General features: G+C 41.2%; 1 protein-coding gene across 6 annotated transcripts in view; it reads right to left on the bottom strand.

Moving 5' to 3' along the window:
- Ldlrad4 (low density lipoprotein receptor class A domain containing 4) overlaps window positions 1-17890 on the bottom strand; it is a 402230-nt gene that overhangs the window by 242669 nt on the left and 141671 nt on the right. For 5 of the 6 annotated variants that reach the window (XM_074070391.1, XM_020180295.2, XM_020180298.2 and 2 more), the window contains one exon: window positions 2971-3423. In XM_074070391.1, the coding sequence (XP_073926492.1) occupies window positions 2971-3010 (40 nt within the window). In that variant the 5' untranslated portion in view covers window positions 3011-3423. Of the gene's footprint in view, window positions 1-2970; window positions 3424-5970; window positions 5992-17890 lie in introns of those variants that run through there. The other variant, XM_074070394.1, reaches the window with a different exon arrangement.

Raw genomic sequence — 17890 nt, 5'->3', positions numbered from 1 at the left:
GTATAAGAGACAGGCCAGGCGAGATGGCTCAAGCCTATACTCCTAGCTATTTGGGAGGCAGAGATTGGGAGGACGGTGGTTCAATGCCAGCCCAGGCAAAAGTTCACAAGACCCCATCTCTATCAATGGCTTGGCAGTTACACACATCTGTCATCCCAGGTACACAGGAAACCACAAATAGGATTGCAGTCCAGGCCAGCCAAGGCATAAAGTGAAACCCTATCTTAAAAAAATTACCAACACAACAAGAGCTGGAAGCATAGCTTAAGTGTTAGAGTGCCTGCCTAGCAAGCATGAGGCCATCCTGTAGGTATTCATGTGCTGTGATAAATAATATTAAACATTTGATAGCTTCCTTAGAATGGGCAGATTAGTTAAGTTGATCATCCCCTACTGAAGGAATGGTATGAGTCGGTTCCTTTGTTTGAGAATTGACTTTCCCAACACACCCTTGGCTTTGCTCTGTCCAATGCTGGCTCTCAGGGCTCCCTGGATTTTAATGTGCACCAAGTACCTGGGATCTTGTTGGGACAAAGGTCCTGATTTAGCAAGACTGCGTTATGCTGAGAGTAATCAAATCCCAATTTCCGAGGGTGAAACCCATGCAGCAGTATGGCTCCCCAGTGAGCCCAATGTACAGCTGAGGTTACATATGGGCTAGACTTGGAGAGGCCACTGGCACCTAGCCTTGGCTATCCAAGTGTTCTCCATGGCCCAGCAGCACTAGAATGACAACATTGGCCTGAGAGTTGTTGTGAAGACTGACAGAGGAAAAACAGGTAAAGTACACAGAGCCCAGCAGGCTGTGAGCTCTCAGACATATTAGCCATACTTATCATTTCACTACTATTACTACTACTATTATTATCAGCGGTAAGGTTAATAAGCTAAGGTAGGTGGATATAACTAAGAAGAGGCCAAATGATAAGGAAATGGAGCTCTTGGGAAAACTGTGAGTTAAGATTTCTTTTTTAAAACATGTGAGCCATGGAGGAGATGCAAAAGGGTAATCTGAGCAAGTATGTAGGGGATAGAGGGGTTGCAGGAATCAGCTACAGAAGTAATTATAGTAACAGCTGTCACTTACCTGCTCCTTAATATGTGACAAGCACTGTCCTACCACCAAAAATCTTCTAGGCAAAATCTAAGGATACTAATTATCCCAAACGGAGCCTCAGGCTGGCATGGGCTTCCTTTTCTTGGGGAAGAGGAGCTGTAAGCCCCCTAAACCATGGCAAGGACTAGATGTGGCTAAGTGTAAGCCAGTGAACCACTGGCAGGCTTGGGAGAGTGAGGAGAGTATGCCAAGAACCTTTGGAGGCAAGTGGAGAAAAGATGGCAACTGTGGAGCTTTTCAGACTCTCAAAGACTGACAGCAACTGGGAGGCACCAATCTGGGATCTGGGCTGATGCTGTTCTTCCTCAATTTCTTCTTGTGCATCCCCTCCTCCTTTTCTGTCCATGTTCCCTCTTCATCTCAGAACTGCTTTACACACCTCCTAGATGCCTCTCCTCCCCATCCACCTCCTGGGTGTAGAGGAGGTTGAGTGGCACAGTGCCATTCCATGAAGGAGCTATAGATGACAAGAAGGCAGGGACTGCAGCCTAGGAAGCCTGAATATAGTTATGTGCTCTTCTGTGTGTAAGTTTAAATAGATGTTGAGCTTATTTTCACAGGGCCATGATCATCTGAGGATGACCTTCCCTACCACACCCCAGGACAGAATCACTATTGTTGAGGCTCCACCTTACACAAAGAGATGCTGAGAGGTCTTTGGAGTTTGCCTGCAGGCCCACAATGAGAATGTGGAGCAGCCAGGGCTAGGCCAAGTGACCTAACTCCACATGGTGAACTTCCACCTTAGTGCTCAGTATCTCATACTGGTGGGTTATCCTTCCTCAGAGCAGTACAGTGGGAGGCCCACAGGAACACCTGCATTACAAATAACTAATACGAAATGGAAAGGAGATGAAGGACTTGCCAAGGAGTTCGGTTCTTACCAGTGGAGGAAGCAGATCCCAAATCCAAACCCACATAACTCCCAAGTCTCTCGAGGCACCCCCCCACCCCACAACTTTACCTGCTCTCTCTACAGAAATCTGAAAAGCTACAATATTTTAGGACTCATTGGACCAGATAATATCGTCACTTTTCATGACTATTTCTACCATTTTTCTTTTTAAATAAAAAACACAAACCAAAATACCTCTTCTTACGTAGGTATCCATAGGTTCTTTCATTTCAGTCCCCAGTTTGGAAACAAGGAGACAGAAGCCCAGAAGGATTAAATGGCTTCCTAGGATGTTAAGTAGATCAAACAAATACCCAGGATACAAATTCAAAAGCCTCCGTGCCTCAGGCCGTGGCTTTGGGCACCAGCCAGACTGAGAGGTTCCCTACAAATTTTGCAAAATGGCAGCCAAGGGGCAAATCGACATTAAATTGTGATGTCCAGCTTCTCTACAGGCTCATTTTAAGAGAATGATCCTAACTGAAAGGTTAGCTCAGCCAAGCTGGCCCCTACCACCATTGGCACACAAATAATTCTAAGGAAGTAAACTAAAAATGGTGGGTGGAGAGGTCCCTCAACAGCAGTTAACTTCCCCCCGGAGGGTTTTCCTAATCTGTTTGTTTAAATCCCCTATACATTTCTGTATGAAGTGACCTATTTCCTTAGAGAACAGGGATTGGAGGAAGACTACAAACTCTGCAGGTTATTTTTGTGTCCTATCAGTCAACAAAAACAGACTTAAAAATATATGTGTTTTCAAATTCCTACTTAAAGCAAAAAAAAACCTATTATTACTTTGTCAAAATCAGTTACCATAGAAGCCTGAGTCCATGACTGGGCATGGCCTTCATCTTGTAAGTATAAATGTACATTCACTTCATGTAGTAGTTTGATGTTTTGTTACCTACCACCTAAGAGTTGAAACACAACCTCCAAGTAAGTGTGGAAGGATTCTCACCTGTGAAAGCATTTGTGGCCTGAAAACCAGCTTCCTGCATACTGCTCCCCAGACAAGCTTGTATTTTGACTCTTAAGCTGTCCTGTCGTGCGGAAACCGCCTGGGTGAGGCCTCAGGTCACTTCCATCTTAGTCTGTCCAAGTCCATCGCTCTGCTGGTCCAGTTTTCAGGAGCATCTGATGCCCACTGGCCGTGCTCCTGTGAGCAGGCAGTACCTGGATGGCACACAGTCCAGCAGCGTTTGGGCACACAGTCACGTCAGCTGTCCAGCCAGAGCACTGAAGCCATGGTCAGCCCACGAGTGGAGAAGCTGTCCCACTGAGACCTGCTCTCCCACCTCAAAATGAAGGTCTCCTCAGGCTCACGGTAGCCAGCATCTTCCACAGTCTCAGCCTCACCAAGGGAGCCCAGCCTGTTTGATCTTCTGCTCTTTGTGCTTCACCTCTGTTCTTGCTGAAATTAAAAAGAAAAAGGTCACTTTCTGGAGAACTGAAGAACTATACAGAAACTAAAAAGGAAAACCTACCCAGAGTTGTGTCTATGACCCTTCTGTGGGCACTGGGGAAGATGATGAAGGATGGGAGCTCTGCCTGCACCCCCAGAGTACCACAGCATCCACTCCTTCAAGCTTCTCTAAGAACAATTACAAAGATCACAATATTTGAGTGTCCTTCCCTGGGTTACTTAGAATTCAAACACATCCTGAAAAAGAAATCCATTTCTAAGCTGAATCCTTAGGTCTCAGAAGTGAAGTCTTTGGTTCATATCAACTGCCCTCAGCACTCCAGGAAGAAAAAAAATCAAGATGTAGATGGAGCAATTTTTAAAAGTGACTCTTATACCATGATCAAGTGGGATTTATCCTAGGAATGGAAGGATGATTCAACATATGCATATCAATAAAATTAATACATCACATCAACAAAATGAAAGACAAAAACCAAATGATCATCTCAACAGAGCCAAAAAAGCATGTGATAAAATTCAATATCCTTCCATGATAAAAGCTATCAAGGAATAGGAATAAAAAAAACATATTTTAACATAATAAAGGTGTATAAGACCATAGAGAATACCATACTGAATGAGGAAAAGCTGATGGCTTTTCCTCTAAAATCAGGAAAAAGACACAGCATGTCTACTTTTGCTCCTCACATTGGACATATTACTGGAAGTCTTAGCCAGAGAAACAAGTTAAGAGAAAGAAATAAACAGCATCCAGATTGGAAATGAGGAAGTCAAATTATCCTTGCTTGCAAATAATATGATTTTTTATGCAGAAAAATATAAACTCCACTAAAAATTGTTAGAACTGATAAACAAACTTAGTAAATTCAATGTCAACATGTAAAAATCAGGATGATACTTATATACTAATACAAACTTGCTTAGAAATGAAGAATATTCTTATTCACAATGACTATAAAAAATTAAATAATAGACATTTAGGAATAAGTTTAACTGACAAAGTGAATGAACTCTATAATGAAAATCACAAAACACTGACAAACCATATTGAAGAGGAAACTAAAAAATGAAAAGTTATCCCATGTTCATGGACTGGAAAAATTAGTACTGTTATAATATCCATACTACCCAAAGTGACTTACAGATTAAGTGCAATTCCCATCAAAATACCAATAGCATTCTTCAAAGAAATAGATAATATCTTTAAATTTATATGGAGCCACAAAAGACACAATCCAATTGCAAAGAAATTGTGACCAAAAAGAACAAACTCAGAGGCATCACAATACCTAAATTCAAAACATACTACATTCAAAATGTATCAAAGTCCTACATATAAGACCAGAAAGTATGAAACTCTTAGAGAAAAACACAATGGAGACACTGCAGGACACTGGTCTGGGAAGACTCTTAATATGGCCCCAAAAGCACAAGGGAACAAAAGCCAAAATTGAAAAATGGGATTATATCAAAATAAAAACCTCCTGCATAGCAAAGGAAACAACAGAGAGAGTGAAAAGACAACCTATACAATGGGAGAATATTTGCAAACTATTTATCCGACAAGGGTTTAATATCCAGAATATATAAGGAACTAAAACAACTCAATAGAAAAAAACACAAATAATCTGATTTTAAAATGGGCTAATGACCTGAATAGACATTTTTCAAAAGAAGCTTTACAAACAGCCAACAAGTATATGAGAAAATGTTCAATGCTACTACTAATCAAAGCAATTCAGAGCCCTGTTACATAGCCTACTGCACTTCATCTGGTTTGCCAGTACTTTCCACAGTTATAACTTCCTACAGGTGTCCTGATCATTTAACACCCACTGGACTCTAACTGCCACAGGACAAGGGCAGTGCCTGGATGGTTCTCCAAATCTCAGCACCTGAGACACTATCTGGTGCCTAGCAGGTGCTCAGCAAATAAGTTTACTGAATGAATGGAAGACTGAATGAAGGCAGTTGTGTTAAGCTTCTTGAGTACTGTTCCGATCACAAAAGCAGATGGGAGCGTAGAGAAGGGCTCAGCAAATACCTACAAAATAAACCCATCCCGTGCCGTGAATGGACAAGTGGCATTTCTCAGGTTGAGAGGCTGTTCCTCAGCTCTGCTTGACTCTTGACTAGCAGGGGTTTTCCTTTACCCACTAGTCCAGATGAGGCAGAGATTTCAAATGATGATCCCACTCTGCTCACACTTCACAGAATATCCTACCTAGTAAAGGCCTTCATAGGCCAGTGATATAAATCCCTTCAAGCTACAACTTCCAATTCCACTTATCAGGACTACAGAGAGAAAGTTCTAGCTCACAGAGATGAAATAACTGAGTCCCCAACAACTAGCATATAGGAGAACCAGGACTTACACCAAGTCTCTTGCCTTCCCTCCAACCACAGTTCTCAGTTTAAGTCTCAGGTAGCTCCCTAAGCCTAAATGTCTTGAGCCTGATAATATGCAAATAAGGAGAACGGAAAAGAAGAGAAGAGGAAGAGAAAAAAGGAGGACAGAAAGAGGTAACTTACCTAGGATGAGAGGTCACAGAGTCAGCCTGAGTCACACATTCAAGAGCCCACCCACCATAGCAAGCCCACTGCCATCAAACACACATTCGCACAGATGTTCTATTTATATGGGGAAGATGGGCAGAACAAACCAGGAAATAAATTAATTCAATATTGCACTTGAAAAAATGTCATTAAGTCCCTCCCATAACAGAGCAACAGTTACTAAGGAAATAGAGCACATCCAACGGAAAAACACCCCCACAGGAAGGGACATTTCTAAAAACATGAACACTCACAAAACCTAACCAAATAAATTGTGGAATATGTCTGCCTTACTAGTGGTTCATAAAAACTTATATGAAATGCAGTCCTCTTAGGAGTCATTCAGGAATGAAAACTTAACTGCATTCATATCACAGCTTTCATAAAAATACACTATAAAAATAGACATGCAACTCAGGAAACAGGAGGGTCACACACTGGGCACAGAGGCCAAAATCCAACAGTGACGTGAAACAATCTTTTCTTGAAAATCAAGTAACATTCAAAAAAATTGTGGTGCACAAAGAATAAATGCAGCAGTTTCATTTTTTATTTCCTCTCACTGTGGACAGACTGTTTCACTGGTAGAGTGTCGGTTACCTAGGTGACGGCTAGACGGAGGCAGCTGACAGCTCCAGGCCATACAGACTCTCAGAGCCCAGGCCTGGCCTATGTCTGATATTCTCTCACTACACTACTGGTCAGAAAAGTTGCAGAGAAAAAGCAGCACTGAAAAATGAAGAGGCAATTCTAATCCTTAGCAAATTGACACACTGCTACAAAACTTAGTACATGTGCAAATTCTACTCCACTGCTCACCACAACTTCCAGTCTACTGGTTGGTTCATTTAAGTTCAAAGTGGCAAACGATTTTTAATGAGAAAGATGTGAGAAAAAGTAGAAAAAAGAAACCCGAAGATCTACTTCTGACTTGCACTGGAATCAGATGTTCCCTGTTACAGAGAAAGATCACACTTCTCCATGAGCTCCTCTACCCCCAAAGACAGACAGTTTAGACTTTGGCAAGGGCCAGTCCACCTCAAATTTCCTAATAGTAAAAAAAAAAAGAAGAAAAAGAAGAAACGTAAGAGAAAATAGGGCGCCTTTTTCCAAGGCAGCTGTAGGTGAAAAACCCTGGGCAGGTTTCTAATTCCACTTAACTTAATTGACCAAGTCATTGGGCCTATCCAGGCTCCCATTTCCTCATCTGTAAATTGAGGAGGTGGAACTCAAGGTTCCCTACAATCTGAACATTCCCCTGTAGCTATGTGTCTGTCCAAAAGAGAGGGGACAAATGTGTATGAGAAGGACACAGTGCACACACAGAAAACCTGGCCGGGTATACAAGGCTCAGAAATGAGTTGCTTGCCACCAGGGAAGTATGAGTTAGGGTGTTATAGATTCTTCAAGCTACTTTTCATTTTTGTGGGGGTGTAAAATAATATGTATCTTTCTTGGTAAAATCTTAAAGATATACCAGCCTTAAAGTAACTATAGCTCAATGTGCTATAGTTACTTCTGTGGTATAATGTGTGCTTAACTTTTAGATAACCAGTTCAGGAAGCAAGTACAAAATCTACAACAAACATACAGACAAGCTACAAACAGGAAAAGCAGCAATTATATTAGGCTATCCTTTAAAATGTCACCTTGGCAAATATGATGCTTGTAAGGCCTGAGAGATGGACAGATTGATGCTCAAACCAAGTTGGAAAAAAGTTCCTCCCAAAACTAAATAAAGAGAATAGTTAATGAATCAGTAAGTGTATAATTATTGGCTCTTAGGATCTAGGAGTAGAAGAAGCCATGTGAGCCATCTACCTGATCCAGAGGCTCAGTTTAGAAAGAAAACACTCAAAGTGAGTGTATTGATATATGCAAAGCCAGGTGTCTGGATCCAGGCATGAATGCCAACTTGTACTGTATACGCAAATTGGCCAAAGGGAGAAGCTGGCTCAGTGAGGAACTATGAGACTGAAAAGGGAAAGGAGTACACATGTCCACCATCCTTTCACTGGGAATCAGGGAATACTGAAATGATTTCCACTTCCCAAGGCCTAAACTGAGCTATGCCCATAAACATCATATGGACAAGAAAAAGGGAAAGTGCCAGTATTTGCCAAAGAATCAGACATCCTCAGGGGAAAGTACATTCAAAGGTCACCTAGTCTGGTCTGAGCATGTCACTTCAACTGTGGATGCCAGTTGAGCTGTGTGTGGCTGTGTGAGAATCAGTTACCACTTCCCCATTCACAGTTCTCCTCTCTACCAGCCTGGTATGAGGGCACAGGCTGGCCAGACCTGGGACTGGCCTCTGAGATGCTCCACACCCACTGTGCTCCCCTAGCACAATTTTCTTCAATAAAATTGACTTAAAATGGGCATGACAAGCAAACAAAAAGGAGGTCAGGAATGGAATTAATAGTATAGGGGAAGGAAGGGGTGCCTGTCTCATTTTTTTGTGGAAGTAAAAGAGAATATGGACGAATAAGTTGTTTCTACATAACAATTGTATTCCTTGCAAAGCCACTCCTTGCTGTTTGCTTGCAGCAAGATTCTACAGGACACCTATGCTTGGCCCACAATATTCCCTGCTCTCTGGCCTACAGGATGCCACAAAAGCTACATATTCTCATTCAGCATTTCAGCAGCAATTTCTGGGGTCATACTCTGGCCAAGCATTATTTTAGGTCCTAAGAAGAAAGCAGTAAATAAACAAACCAAGTTTCTGCCCTCATGGTACCTATATTCTTGTACCTTGTCTGTCTATGGAGGTACTTCTGAACATTTCCTGACTATCCCTGGCACTGGCCATAGAGACTAGAATACAGCAGGTACTCAATAAATGATGGCTATACTGCACTGAATCATATCTGCACCTAAGCTAGGTCATCTTCTATTTGATCTACTACCTCAGTCCTGAATCAGGGCACAAAGGACCAAGGGTATCATCCATGAGAAGGCTGATGGCCATGGGGCATTCAAATCCTAGAGGACACTCCATCTGAGTAGTCTTGACTGAGGTTTGGGGTACAGACAGTGCAAACCCCTACATCATTAAAAACATGCTCAAATCAGAGTGCTACACACAAATGGACCAGAGAACAAAATTCCAGTATCTGACTCAGATCATCTTGTGTTTGCCACATTCTAGACTTGAGTGTGACTTGGATAGTTACTTACTGCCCATAAACCTCAGTTTCTTCAGCTATAAAATGAAAATAATGATAACACCTGCCCTATAGAGTTACTACACACATAAGGAAGAAAACACATACAAAATGTGGTATCTGATAAGTGCTAAGGAAATTATAGTGGTACAATTATTACAACCTCCCTCAAAAAATGTTTTTGAAATTATGCCCCCAACCCATCCACTTCTAGTTCTTATCTGATCCAACCACATACAACATGGTATTTATCTCATGGTTCATCTGTTAATTTGTCTTGCTCTTTTTTTTAAGTTCTCAATAGATACAAATCAAAGCTCAAAATCATTCCATGTCAGCTAAAATTAACAACAGAGAGAGGAAAGGATACAAAATTAGATAAAATGTGTGGGTGAAGTAGTTGGTATGAAATGTGGCAGAAGAGTAGAAGAAAAAAATAACAAAAAAGAACCTTGCCTTTAAAAGGAAAAAGAGCCTCTTGATACTAATTTTCATATCTTCATACTGAAATATCAAATTTTAGGGCAGCAATAAAAAGGAACAAATATATTTAACCATGGTTTTCCATCTTCTTGTCAGAAAATATTCATGCAAGTCCAGTCTACAAGTTTGGTTTATTGCCTTTGTGATGTGCTGACTTTTTAAGTCCTTCATATGCATTTCTCAAGCTTTTCCAAGTCCCCAAGAATGAAACTGCACAAAGGAGACATTTTACCAACCTATTCTGATGAACTGAGGAGAAGCATCTCAGAATCTAAACCCTGGGCTGCCCCCAACCCCATGCCCTCACACAGGCAGTGAGAAGAGCTGTAAGACAAGGGTAACTGACTCTTACACAGCCACCTTCTGCTCTGTTCACTGACATCCAGTCAAGTGTCAGTGATGAGCTCAGGACAGGCCAGGTGCCCTCTGACTACCTTCTCCTAGGGTGACTCTGGGCCCTGGTAAATGAAGTGCTCCTCCACCCAGCAAGCGATACTGGTGCCGGGCACCAGTGGCTCATGCTTATAATCCTAGCTACTTCGGATGCAGGAGCATCACGGTTCGAAGCCAGCCGAGGCAAACAGTTTGTGAGACCCTATCTTGAAAAAAACCCATCATAAAAAAGGACTGGTGGAATAACTCAAAGTGTAGGACCTGAGCTCAAACCCCAGTACCAAAAAACAAAACAAAAACACAGGGTTCTGGTGCAGAATAGCCAAACTGTGAACAGCAACAAAAATCAATCCCCAATAAAACAGCCCTGGTTCCCTATAGAAATGAAGGAGCTGCATAATTTCCAGTTGCTGGCATTGGCAAAGGTTTCCTAAATGCTCTTGGCTTCTGAAGCTCCATTTGCCTCTTTAATCAAAACATAGATTGAATGATGAAACTTTAATTAAGTAGATTTGCCTTATTTGCTCATATCTGTTTGCTGAGAAATATATCCCTTCAGGAAAAAGAAAACTTTCCACCTTATAGTTTTTCACAACTCAAGATCCGTTTGAGGCAGGTGGTAGTGGATAGAAATACTCCAATAATATTTTTCTTAGATATTTCCAAAGAAAACTCTGTATTGTCTGGGATGGACAGACATAGGAAAAAAGATTCATGCAGCAGTGATAGTCTGACAGGCACCTCCTGACATCAGGGTCCTGCAAAGCTCTGACCACTGGTCAGTGGAGGCCACTGCTAGACTTAATGCAGATCCAGCTATATGTCACACAAAGTTCTTACAGTTATTTAGCACTCTGTGTCTGGCAAAAAGATTCCTTAGGACAAATTTTAGAAGTCATGCTAACCTCTGGAAAGAAGAGGAAGTTCCTACTGCCTGCAGAACACACATAGATACAGACCCTGCCCACCTTCTCTAAGAACTTATACTTCCATTCAACTACTCTGCTATATTCTTATTTACAGGAACAAGAAGAAGAAATAACATGCAATGAATAACTATCTTAGGAAGACAGGAACTGTCTTAGGAAGGCCATGGTTCTATAGCAACCAGGAGAAACCACAGGTTCTCATAAGACCTCAAATGTCATCTTTAGACCAGCCTTCCAAGAACAGGTTGGAATCAATGGGAAAAGCAGTCACTTGAGACATCAAAGTTCTGAAAACAAGTCATTTACCCCAGTCAGTGTTGTTGGAACAACTTAATCTGATCACAGAAATCCAAAACAATGAACATTTCAGCAGCTGTTCGAAGGAGTTGGCCCCTCAGCTGATGTCAATGGCAGCAACTGGGCCCAAGAGTGTGACAACGAGCTCTCAGTGGTAGTCATCCACAGTAACAACAACACTACATCTGCAAGAACACACCAGGCTATTTGACAAGCAGTCCTAATTCCACATATATTATGGGAAACACTGATAGAGTTTTATGTCTTCCTGGAAGGCTGGATAGTCAGGGCTGTGAAAGTGCATCTGTCCTGAAGACCAGCTGTTGGAAGACAGCAGAGAATTCAGGGGAAGGCTGCCTGGCACTTAACTATCAGGACTACACAAACCTCATCCCTGTATACTCTGACAGCCTCTGGACTAGCAGAAAATGTTCATTAGACCAATTTACACTGTGTTGGTAACAAAGGTATATACATGTACTTTTACACGACAAAATCAAAGGAGGGTAATTCATGGGGAAAACAACATAGATAGGTACTATATCCTGCCAAGCAAACCAGAGAGTACTGGGTGATGAGCAGTCTCGTGCATACCCATTGCCATGCACCTGCTGAACTGCAGAAGCACGGACAGGTAGATATAAGAAGCTACTGCATTCTGAAGAGTACTCAACCCCCCACAAGAGACTACTATAGATAGATAGAGAGAGAGAGAGAGAGATAGATAGATAGATATAGATATAGACAAATATACAGATATACAGATATGTTTTATATGTCTAATATCAGACCTAGGTGAAAGAATTCCTAAATCACACCAAGGAAAACTACAGGGCCCCAGCAGCACAAGGAAACTGTAACACTCAAACATGGAATCTGGAATCACGTATTAGCCACATAGTATCTGAAGGACCTTTCATGATCTAAGGTCATCATGGACCTCGCAGCCTGATACTTCACTTCCTCTATATTAAAAACCATGTCAACATTAGCTCCTCCCTCTTCCCTATCAAAATCTAGCCCTTCCCCTCTAGCATCAACAAGTAGGAGAAGACCTGTTCTAACTCCTTCTGTACAGTGGTCTCCTCAGCAAACTTCTTGAAATAGAGGCCATGGTCTCCAGAGCAGATAGGATAGAGGGCAGGTGAAGAGAGGCAAAGAAGAGCATGCAGGGGACATTACCATCATGTACAACAATCTTCTCCTGTTTTCCACCTTCCTGCAGTATGGTGAAGTGAAAACAGTCCCTAAAGTGACACCAATGAGGATGTCATTTCATTCCTTACGGGAAAGGAAGCTGTAGCTGCTGTTCACTGCAACATTCTCCCTAGGCCCAGTGTTTCTCAACTATCACATACAATCACCAAAACTACATTTTGTTCACTTTAACTTACAAACAAAATGTATTGATAAATGCAACTGAAATTAAAAAATATACACATGTAAATGCAAAAAACTAATATCAAAAAAGATGGCTAGTTGGAAGAAATAAAGAGAGGGAATGTGGGGAAAGGGCTGCTGAAAGGGGCTCTCACTAGGTGATGAGGGCTCTAGAATTTCCTTGGCACTGGCACAATTGTTCCCTCCAATGGAGGCATTGTGAACAGGGGACAAACACAGCTCTGGTGTCAAACACCAGAGTTAGAATGCCAAATCTACTGATCAGCTCATCATAGCCTCCTTGGGCACATTACATAACCTGTCTGAGCTTCAGGCTCTCCTTCCCTTAAATGAGCCATTAACATAACTGCAAGGCAGTGCTGATGATAAGAATGAGCACAGAAGGTAGTACATCATACAAGGGCACCTAACAAGTCCTGCATAAATGGTTAAGGGGAGTAGGAGAAAAGTGCAGATGTGACATTACCTATAGTTATCAGACCTTCAGGAGATGTGTGGAACATGCAATTAGGCCAGCCAGATTGTAAAGGGGATAGAAAGAAGAAAGTAACTTCTTTGTATAGGGGAAAGGGAAAGGAAAGGAAAAACAGAACATTGTGACAGGCCCTAATGGACTCCACTCCATGGCCAAACACTCAATGAGTTAAATCTATGGCAAATTTAGATTAGATTAGAATTTAATATTATTATCTTCAAATAATTATTTGCATATGTTAATATTGGATGGGTTTTACTTTTCCCTTAATACTGACCAAAACCTTCCATCTAACTCAGGCCTCCACCCTGCACTATAACCTGACCCCTTATTTCCCCCAAGAGGCCTCCTTTCCACCTCAACCCAGAGAGCCAGCCACTATTTAATGCATACTGACTAACTGCAAGGAATTTCCCACATCAGAGAAATCACTGCTATTGAAATGACTCATCTCCACACTTCCTTTGAATAAAAACATGTTATTATGTTCAATAAAACCATACAAGAAATAATTGCTAAAGAAGGCATTTAAATAACTTATACCAACACCTAAAAATGGCTTCCTGGAGGAAAACGAAATTATTGGCATTTTCAAGGATATTTTAAGAGCTCTCTCTTTGCTCCTCCTTCTCCACCCACCTCCCTTACAGAGTCCTGGCCACATTCAGAGGACCAAGGACCCTTGAGGTAAACTTGGGCAAAGTGGGTTTTATAGCAAGAATGGAGGATGCCATTGAAATTTAAAAGCAGCCTAGCTACTCCACTTACTATCCCTTTCCCTTCTAGTTCCCATGGAAACAGACCTCGGATAACCAAAACCAGGGTAAAGATAGTACCATGCCCAGAGTTCCCCCGCCCACATCTGTTTCCATGGGAACTAAAGAGAATGGAATAGAGGTTGGGTAGCTACACTGCCTGCAAATCTCCATCCCACCAGGAGCTGTGCCTGCAGGCCTCTATGGACTCCAAGAATGAAATGTCTATTCAGGATAGTCTCAGAGAAAACGAGGCTCCCAGAAGGCTGGACTATGTGATTAAAGCCAGCTGTGGACTAACCTACACACACACACACAAACACACACCCACCCACCCACCCACCCACACACACACACACACACAGGTGATTAGCTTTCTCAATATCACTTCAACCAACCAGAGAAGACAGTCCAGCGGGTCCACACCTGGCTGGGCAGCAGAATCACCCCACACCTTTTGAACTGATACCTCTGCAGGCTGGGACCAGGACTTTATAGTGCTTCATAAGCTCCAAAAGCTATTCCGACCAACACACAGCCATCCTGAGAAACTGATGGTCTAGACTAGAATTTCCCAAAGTTTAATATGCTTGTGAATTTTGTAGAGGATTTGGGTTACCTGAAAATTCAGTTCTGAGGCAGGGCCTTGGATTCTGCATTGTCTAAACAGCTACCAGGGGATGCTTGTGTTACTCATCCTCAGGCAACATCTAAGTAGGGAGACGCTAGACTCCAGCGAGTTTGTCTCTAGCACATTCTCCACAGACCAAAGATGGAAACTAGTTATCTCTTCAGTAACAGCTTCATCCCACCTTCAGCCATAGTCCATTGTCCACATCAGGCCTCTGAAGTAGACTGCTTTGGTGTTAGGAATTTAAACTCTGCTTCCTATTACTCTCCCTCTCCCTAATTTCTCTGCCCCACAGAGACATGCATGTGGATCAGAGGGTGATAGAACTTTTAAAATTCAGGTAAGCATGGCTCAGTCACCAGGTGAGCATGATCATCTCGTCCAAATTGGATTCCTTTAAGAAAGGTAAGAGCAAATTCCATAGTCTGGGGATTAAACTAGAGGTAGAAAATGTGTAAAATACTTAGAAAATATTTATAAATATGGACATATTATCAAAGAATGGAATTGTCCACCTGTCATTTCAAAAGAAATAAATGGGAATTTTGGGAAACTCTGGAATTTATTATTAAAAAACAATTCAAGTAGCCTTAAAATCCTTAGTCTAAAAGAAAATGCACAAAGTAGTCTCTGTATTTCAGCTAAAAGTGTGACAAAAATACAAAAGTAATGCTTATATCTACATTGAACCATAAAATAAGTTTTAAACCACAGTATAGGATTCAAAAGCAAGTTTCTGGTTTTCTATTTTTAAGAAATCTCCATTTTGCTTAGATATAAAGGGGGAACTATTTCATTTTGTTTCATTAAATACACTTTGTACTCATTCAAAAAAGCATAACATACTAATCTTTGAAAATTAAAACATGAGCAAAGATTTAAACTATAAATCATTGAATTTTATTACAAGCTGGCTAGAAAATATAATCTTTGGATTCTAAAAATGTAAAAGGGAAAAGTCAATTATTTGAATAGTCAGCACACACGCAACAATGATAGCTAAGCATTTTGCACAGTCCTGACCGCAGACAGCTAAAAAAAACACTGAACCTACAGTCTGCGATGCACTTTTTCATTCCACTGAAGCAAAAATATGCCTATAGATATTTATACATGTGTATAATACCATGCACAACTTAAGAACAAGAAAGAAAGAAAAAAGTCACTAAAGAACATTGAAAAAAAAAAAAAAGAACATTGAGATCAAGTTGATTTTTAGGTTCCCAATGCACATGAAGCTAGAGTACTACAACTGCTAAATAAAAAGGATTTAAAACAAAATCAAAAGGAGAGGCTTCCGCATCTGCTTAAACACACACAGACACCCATATAAAATAACAAATGAAATAGTCATGGCAGAAGATGCTAAAGACATTTGAGCTATTAAGTCCTCCATTAAAAATGATAAATATAATTGGGAATAAATAAACAGACATGCTTTCAGACAGCACCACTATACAGTGATTGTATTTATGATGTCCGTGAGCTTACTTTGTGTTTACATGAAAAAGCAAGTGGAGCACGGTCAGCAAACTTCCAACACAGGGCCAGATGGTAAACAGCACTGTACAAAGTCACACAGTCTCTGTCCATACTCTTCAATAATGCCATGACAACATGAAAGCAGCCACAACAACACATAAACTAGTATGGCCATATTGCAAATAAAACTTTTTGATACAAACAAGCACTGGCCAGCATGGGGACCATGAGCCATCATTTGCCAAGCACTCACTACTTATTTTCAGGAAAATGTCTTATTCAATTTCCACGTCACAGCTTCAGGAAAAGAACAAAAAAAACCTTGAAAAGTCTGCCTCATATTCTGTTTTCAGTCGCCTCTGAAACCAAAATGTAGCACCCAAAATGTTCTATAATTTTTCAGCACTTACATACCATTGCTGTACAGCTGCAACTAATTAACAACATAATAATTACTTCTTATTTATTATTTGTGTTCTCTGTAATTTACCTGCCATACATCTTGTCTCCAAAATTCTAACAGTTTCAAGGACAAGACTTTATTCTCATTTTTTCCTTAGAATTTGCATAACTATCTAGCATTATGATAAAGACACTAAAGATACTGCTGAAAAATAAGTCTGCCTTTCCTCTAGAAAAATAGATAAAAATAAGGCTAAACAGGTGTGTGGGGGGAGCGGGGACACTTTTATGTCTGCCCAAAGCAACAGTGGCAGAGAGGAAATCTCTAGGTCTACACTACAATAGTCAAGTGCGTAAGTAAATGTGTCTACTAGAACTTCCCAAGGGCAGAGACTGGCATCATGGAATAGCATCCCCAACAACTGCACATGGTAGTACTTACTGAATTCAATAATAAGTTCAAATGTAATGAACTGTATGGGGAACTAAACTAACTTTTTACATTTGAACAGAACTAGAGAATTTGGGGGTAGGAAATGATCCTTAGATCATCACGTTCCTCATTGAGATCCACTTCTACGCACTGTCTCACGTAAACAGAAATCAAGACTCAGATATCTCCAGAAGTTATGCAGAGCTAGGCCCACAACTCAGTGCATAAATTTGGAATGAATCTAATGTTCTTTTAATGCTCTGTTTATTCCCTAATTTGAGCAGTTCCTTGATTCTGGGTTTTAGTGTATTCAGTGTTCCTCATGGAAGGTGCACCAGCAACTACTCCTGGTGCCTACTAGGAGACTGTGCCCGTTGGCAGTGGCACAGTAGAGATAATTTGAAGCTAACATCTTGGGTCCATCAGCACAGTTTCACAGAGTGTGGAGCACTGAGCCTCTGGATAAGGCACGAGGTTCACAGAAGATGTGGAGCACCAAACCTCTGGGACAGCTCCCAGACTCGATGATGATAGCAACGTGCAGCAATCATTCCATGCCTCAGTTGTATCCAGCAGACCTGGCTCCTGAATCTCAGTTTCTTGGTATATTTTTCTCATGAAGCATCCCTTGAGGTGAAGCATGCCGCAGTTTCTGGAGCCACTTACTGTGAAGGAAGAGTACCTTCTCTGCAGTGGCCTCAAGATCTGCACCACCCACCGGTAAGTGGTATCCCAGGGTCTTCTCACACACTGGGACCCGCTTTCTAAAGGGAGGAGAACCCTTCCTGGAGCTACTAGTTTAACCTAAATACCTTGGTAGCATTTTCTGATGAGAAATGGTAGAGATCAAGAAACATGAAAACAATAGTTTTGGGATTTTTTTCTTTTTCTCTGTTCTCCTCTTTTTTATTTTTCTTTTTATTATTGTACTAGGGGTGCATTGTAACATTTACAAAGGTTCCTAACACATCATAGTTGAATTCATCTCCTCCATCATTCTCCTTTATCTCCCCTCCCCCTTTCCTGGAATAGTTTCAACAGGTCT

The sequence above is a fragment of the Castor canadensis genome, chromosome 4 (genome assembly GCF_047511655.1).
Source record: "Castor canadensis chromosome 4, mCasCan1.hap1v2, whole genome shotgun sequence".
Lineage (NCBI taxonomy): Eukaryota > Metazoa > Chordata > Mammalia > Rodentia > Castoridae > Castor > Castor canadensis.
This window is presented reverse-complemented; position numbering and strand designations above follow the sequence as displayed.